The 7,426-nt window shown below is 37.2% G+C and overlaps 1 protein-coding gene across 1 annotated transcript in view; it reads right to left on the bottom strand.

The window, feature by feature from the left end:
- Nucleotides 1-5,224: 5,224 nt before the first annotated feature.
- LOC102852357 (chromosome unknown open reading frame, human C6orf163) overlaps nucleotides 5,225-7,426 on the bottom strand; it is a 145,433-nt gene continuing 143,231 nt past the window's right edge. The window contains exon 4 of the mRNA XM_006902038.1: nucleotides 5,225-5,669. Within this exon, the coding sequence (XP_006902100.1) occupies nucleotides 5,225-5,669 (445 nt within the window). The remainder of the gene's footprint in view (nucleotides 5,670-7,426) is intronic.

The following is a 7,426-nucleotide window of genomic DNA, read 5'->3' as shown; positions in this document are numbered from 1 at the left end:
TTTTCTGAGTTCCAGATAGGGAAAGACAAGTAGTTGTACCTTAGATGGCCATTCACTAGCTTTTATGATTCCAGTTGCTACTCACTGAAGTAGGATGTAGTTTTTGTGAACCATGTTATACTATTGACCTTGATATCCCTCAGGATTACATGATTCTAAGGCCCCAGAACTTATAATTCATTCCCTCAAAGCGTCTGGTTAGAAATAATAAATTTACATATTATTACCTCCTGTTGGCTATGCTAGCATATGTGTGCTTGTTAATTGACTGCTCTTATGAGTGCTTATATGTCAATTGAAGTACTAGAGTGACTGGCAGGCTGCTGTGATGCTGGAAACTATGCCACCAATATTTTCAAGTACAAGCAGGGTCATCCATAGTAGAAAGGTTTCAGTAGAACTTTGAAATGAATACAAACTAGGAAGAAGACTTGACCATCAGCTTCTCAAACAGCAGGCCTTTGAAAACCCTATGAATACTAGAAGAACACTAGTAGATATAGCACAGATGACAGGGGCCTCAGATTGGAAGACACCAAATAATTAGAAGGAACAGCCGAGTCGCTTGTTACTCATAGTGCCCCTATGCACAACAGCCCTAAACTCTGCTCTGTCCTGTGCCAATCACACTGTCTCTGACACTCCCATCCCAATTACCCCTGTCGCTGAATCAATCCACCTCATAAAGGGTCTTCCCCTCCTGCACTGTCCCTCCACCCTACCAAGCATGATGTCCCTCTCCAAGGATCTCTCCTTCCTTACAACATGTCCAAAGTATGTTAGACAAAGCCTCAGAATACTTGCCTCCAAGGAGCCGCCCAGTTTAACCCTTTCTGTTTGTTTTCCTAGCAGTCCATGATACTCTCAATACTCTTCTCCAGCACCACAGCTCAAAGGCATCAATTCTCCTTCTATCCTCCTTGGTTATTGTCCAACTCTCTGATGCCTAACAAGTGATTGCAAAGACCATGGCCTATATCAGATGCACCTTAGTCTCCAGAGAGACACCATTGCTCTATGGTACTTTGGAGAGGTCCCTAGTTGCAAAAATGAAATGGAATACATAAAGATCGAAATTCTAAGTATTAGTACTGAAATGGACTGGTATTGGCCTCTTTTAATCAATCATCTGATCTGCTAGCCCAGAAATGAAAAATCGAGGAAGAATAGAATTTCAGCCATAGTAAAAAAGACCATTTCAAGATCTACCCTAAAGCACAATGCTGTGAGTGATAGGATACTAACCATATGAATACAAGGAAGATCTGTGAATACAACTATTGTTCAAATATGATGGTGTTTGTTGATTGCCATTGAGTTGAGAACGACTCATAGCGACCCTATGGACAAAAGACTGGAAGAGTTTTCAGAAGCATGTTATTTAGGAAGTAGAAATATATGCATAACTAAATAGTAATTGGTGACTGAAATGCAAAAATTGGCAACAAAGAAGAAAGACTAGTAGTTGAAAATGATGGACTTGGTGACAGAAATATGGCTGAATATCAAATGACTGAATTTTGTACAGTCAAGGATTTATTCATTGCAAATATTTTTATTAAAATAATCAAATGATTACGACCCATATAGACCTCCCCTGATGAACTACACAGGAATCAGCCTAATCACATCTGTGTAGAAACTCACTGGAGAAGTTCAGTATGAGCAGGCAAGACCAGACCAGGTGCTGACTGTGGAACAGACCATCAATTACTCATGTGAAGGTTCAAACTAAAGTTTACAAAAATGAAAACAGGGCCACAAGAACCAAAATAGGATCTTGAGTCTATCCCACATGAATTTAAAAATCATCTCAAGAATAGATTTGAGACATTGAACACTAATTATTGAAGAACAGATGAAATGTTGGATGGAATTACATCAAAAACATGAAGAAAGCACAAAGCTCATTAGAAAAACAGGGGAGAAAAATAAAGACCAAATAAGATATCAGAAGAGACTCTGAAAATTACACTAGAATGTAGAACAATCAAAACACAGGCAAGAAATGGCAAAGTAAAAGGAGTTGAACAAAAGATTTTAAATGGCAGCTCGAGAGGACAAAGCAAAGTGTTACAATGAAAGGTCAGAAAAGAAAAAGAGAAGCACTCATTTGGCATTTATTAAGCTGAAACAACTGAAGAACAAATTCAAGTCTCGACTTGCAATACTGAAGAATGCTATGGGCAAAATCTTAAATGATCCAGGAAACATCAAAAGAAAATGGAGGAACTACAGAGTCACTGTACTAAAAATAATTCGCTGACATGGAATCATCTTAGGAAGTAGCACATGACCAAGGACCAATGGTGATAAACAAAAAAGTTCAAGTACACTGAAGATATTTGCAAATAAATAAATAAGGCCCCAGGAATTGATGGAATACCAATTGACATGTTTGTACAAACAGATACAGGTTATGCTTACCAGATTAAGAAAGAAATCTGGAAGAAAACTATCTGGCCAATAGACTAGAAGAGATTCATATTTGTTATTGTCTCCCACTAAAAAATGATAAAAAATAATGTGAAAATTATCAGACAATATAATTACTATTACATGCAAGCAAATCTTACGGAAGATTATTCAAAAACAGCTAGAACAGAACATCAACAGAGAAATTCCAGACTCTCAAGCTGGATTTAGAAGCAGCTCTGGCACCAGGGATATCATTTTTGATATGCAATGGATCTTGTCTGAAACCAGAGAATAATAGAAAGATATTTATCTGTGTTTTATTGACTATGCAAAGACATTTGATTACAATAAACTATGACTAACATTCAGTAGTATGGGAATCCCAGATTTGCTCATGTGAAACCTATACCTAGACCAACATGCTGTTGCCCAGAGTCAGGGAACACTAATCAAGAAGGATGTGTATCTTTTCTCCGTACTTACTCAATCTGTATTATGAACAAGTCATTTGAGAAGCTGGACTTTGAATAAGAATGTGACATCAAGTCAGAGGAACACTCATCAGCAACCTGCATTATACAGTCAACACAAACTTGTTTGTTGAAAAAGACAAAAGACTTGAACCATTTGCTGCAGACTATCAAAGACGCTAGCCTTAAACGATACCAAGTTTCTCCTTGGAGGTGAGTACTGTGAAGCTCTGTCTCGCATACTTTGGTCATGTGGGCATGTGGAGAAACCAGTCCTTAGAGAAGGACATCATGCTTGGAAGGGTGGAGGGACAGCTCAGGAGAGGAAAAGATAGATTGACATAATAACTGAGGCAATAGTATTAGCTGAGACTGAGTCAGGATAGGGCAGGGTTCAGAGCTATTGTACCTAGAGTTGCTATGAGTCCTGAGCGACTCAATGCCACATAACAACAAAACATCCGGATTACATCTCAACATAAAGAAAAAAATCCTCATCACTGGGCCAATAGGTGACATCATGATGGATGAAGAAGAGATAAAAACTGTCAATGATTTCATCTTTTTTGGATTCACAGTGAACACCTTTGGTACCAGCAGTCAGAAGATCAGGAGATGTATTACATTGGGCAAATTTGTCATTAGTGACCTCTCCAAATTACTGAGGATCAGTGAAGTCAGTTTGAAAGCTAAAGTGCATTTGATTCAGGCCATGGTATTTTCATCATTATGCATCAGAGAGCTGGACAATGAGTAAGGGTGAAAGAAGAATTGATGCTTTTGAGTTGTGGTGCTGGAGAAGAGTACTCACTATTTCATGGCCATGAACAAATAAGTATGTCTTAAAGAAAGTGTGACCAGTGTACTCCTTGGAAGCAAGGATGGTAAAATTTCATCTTGCAAACTTTGGAAGTGTTAGGAAGGGTCAGTCCTTAGAAAAGTACATTATGCTTGGAAATGTCATTAAAACAGAGGAAGTACCTCAACAAACAATGGGCTTAAGTCTATTGGAGATGATGGGGATGGTACAAGATATGGTAATGTTCAGAATCCATTGTTCGTGGGATTGCAAAGAGTTGCAGTTGACTCAACAGCATATGGCAACAACCAACATGTATATTGAAAAGTCATCAGCCAAATCTGTATGTGGCACAGGTGTGGGTCTTTTAACCTACCCATATTTGCTTGTCTTGCCTTTATACTGATATATCTGCTGTTGACTGTATTTTTTTGCATACCTTTCTGTGTCTTCTTTTTAGTGTATTGTGCTAATGATCCTCTTATCGTGTGTTGCCTTTATAAGTTGTTGCATAGCTGAGTACATGGTAAGTTTTATTATTTGTAAAAAGGTAAAAGCAAAAACCTTGTCTCACATGTTATCATAAAAGGATAATTGGAAAAGCAGTATAAAGTGCTATACAAAGGCTACCACTTCCTATCCCTAGGGAATCACTTAGTTTGGGTTTTGGTAGTCCTACAGCAAGACCAAAGAAAGTTTAGCTCATTATATAGTGTAAATAAATGGCCTTTCTTACCATTAGAAAACCCCAGAATTTTCAATGTAATTACACACACCTGCTCAAGAAAAGGAGCCATATATTTATATTTGCTAAAAACTGCTTTCTGAGTTTTCAATTTTTAAACAACCAGTCATAGAATGATGATTAACAATTTAAGAATGTTACATTATGGTAGATATATTGCTAGAGAAGTCTTTACAGCTTGATTTTTCTATGTTGAAATACATTAGCCCTAAGTAGTGCACTTCTTAAAGGCTTTCTGTACTTGGACCCAAAAGGAATGTGTTCAATGCACCCTTAAATTTAGCTATAAATATATGAGGGTATCCTTTTCCTGGAGGTAGAAGATCTAAAGACATAATCTTTTTTCACAACTGGCAAATATAAGAGTTCTTTCTAAATAATTTTATATAGAGGGTTTCAGAATTTAAATTCTATCTTACTGAATCTGAAGGAAATTGTGTTAATCTACAATACTACTGAAATTAAAAAAAATAATAGCCTAAACTGGAAGTTAACACACTTTTCCACAATGGTGACAAATCCGTTCAACACTAAAGTCATTATTGTTTGATGTACAAATTAATTCAGCCAGATCTAGCGGTGTGCTTACACTTCCTCCCTCCTAAGCATTTTTGTTCCCTCTCACTGTTTTGGGAAGATAGGAAGATGACTATTTCCTGGAATGCATACTTCAGTTTCACACCAAGATGCTTACAAGCCAATAGGACACTACACACAAATGGAGATCAAAAACAGCTTTTGGGTGATTTTATTTGATCTTTGGAATGCTGTTTTTTACATTTAAAATTCACTTCAAGACTTCCAATTTAGAGTCTTTTCCTTCTCACAAATAACAATATTGGAAGGAGTTTTCTTTCTTTCTGGCAAAATAAAATCAGCATGCCCTGGTGAAACTGAAGGAAATGTATTGTTAATGTATTTTTGAAATGCTGCCCTGGTTTCCTGCAATTCCTCCTCCAGAAAATCTTTCCAATTTGTCATGATTCCCAATTGTTTTGCTATGGAGAGCAGCTCCCCTTGAGTATTAACCAGTTTATCCATCACATTTCCAAGTGTAGCTTGGTGTGTTTTCTCTGCTTCTTGAAGCACTTCCTGGACCTCCTCTTGCTTCCGTCTATGAGCCATGCTGTAGTAGATATTCATTTCATGTTCTTTTTTCTTTATCTTTAGTTCCACACTCTTCCTCTGGTCCTTAGCAGAGGACATGCCAACATTCACAAGTTCCTCCATGGCCATTCTACAAATGATAATATAGGTTCATATGTTAAATGGATTAACCAATGATAACCAAATAATTTATCCTTAACCACAGATGTATAAAAAAATGAACATTCATTTGAGACAGGCTGGCAAAGATAAGGCTTGGATTGTACAAGCTGTTAACAATCAAAGAACAATTTTCAGGGCAGAGGCTGCCCATCTAACAACACTGCCATGGGGAAGAGAGAATTTGAGTATCCAGTGACAATTTTAAGAACCTGAGTTCACCTTGCCTAAGAAAATTACACCCTTGTGCACTTAAAAATTAATAAATGGTCAGAGTTCAAACTCTAGAGAAAACATTTTTACATGAAAATAGTTACATTTAGACAAATGGAGAAAATCTAATCTAAACCTTATTAGATCTGGTTCCAATTTTTCTTCTATCTGAACAATATTATATGACAGAAATCTCATACTTTTTGGTCTCAATTCCCCTTTACACTCTTAAAATGACTGAGAATTTTGAAGATATTTTGTTTATATAAGTAATATGTATCAACAATAACACCATTAGAAATTAAAGTACATTAAAATATATGTTAATGCACATAAAATAGCAGTAAATCTACTAAATATTAACATAAGTACCATTTTTTCCATGGAAAAAAGCTGCATTTTCTAAAATAAGTACCAAGTGTTTGATGAGAATGTTAGCATTGTTCACATTTCTTTTATCAAAATCAAATTCTAGTGGTCTAGTGGGTAAGGAGTTGTGTTGTCAAGTCAAAGGTAAGCAGTTTGAATCCACTAGCTGCTCTGAGGGAGAAATATGGGCCATTTCATTCCCTACAATTGATTTATAGCCTCTGTAAACCTGCTGGAGGGTCAGCTATGAGACAATTCCAATGCTATGTCAATGAGTTTATTAACTGAGGCTCATTACAAGTCTTTTTTTTTTAACTTCCAATCAGTCATTGTTGCACTTTCTCCCCTCCCAACCCTCCCCCCTAGTACACCACTCTCTTGGAAAAGTAAAGAAAAATATCATTGTTTTAAAATCCCTCCCCCCAGATCCACTCCATGATGCAGCCTTCGCTCTGGACTCCTGTCATAACAAAAATACCTAAACACACATCCCTTTTAAACAGTTTTCTCCCTCATCTGTTTCAATGCAGTATACATTATTGAACCCATCGTCCTCAGTCTCCCCCCAATCCCGAGGTCAGTCCTGTTTTACAACAGTGGCACCATGCATTATTTGTCCTCTGTGATTGAGATACTTCACTCAGCATAATGTCCTCCAGGGTCACCCATTTTGAATAATATTGCGTGAGTTCCTTGTTTTTCAATGCAGCATAGTATCCCATTGTGTGAATATACCACAGCTTCTCTATCCATTCGTCTTTTGATGGGCACTTAGGTTGTTTCCAACTCCTTGCTATTGTGAACAAAGCTGCAATAAACATGGATATGCACATATCTGCTTGAGTGGTGTTTATGGTCTCTTTGGGGTAAATTCCCAGTAGTGGAATTGCTGGGTTAAATGGTATTTCCATTTGCAACTTTTTGAGAAAGCGCCATACCAACTTCCACAGTGGTAATTTTTTTAAAGCTGTTGTTTTATGCTGTTTCAGTCTCCTGTGATATCACACATAATTCCTGGAAATATCTACCATAGACCTGTAAGAAAATAAGAGTTAACAATAGTTGTTGTTGTCGTTATGTGCCGTCGAGTCGTTTGCGACTCATAGCGACCCTATGTACAACAGCCCTAAACCGTGCTCTATCCTG

Source organism: Elephantulus edwardii, unplaced genomic scaffold, assembly GCF_000299155.1.
Source record: "Elephantulus edwardii isolate Elephantulus edwardi_28Jun2011 unplaced genomic scaffold, EleEdw1.0 scaffold00360, whole genome shotgun sequence".
Classification (NCBI taxonomy): Eukaryota; Metazoa; Chordata; class Mammalia; order Macroscelidea; family Macroscelididae; genus Elephantulus; species Elephantulus edwardii.
The sequence above is the reverse complement of the archived record's forward strand: the minus strand, read 5'-3'. Positions and strand labels throughout refer to the sequence as shown.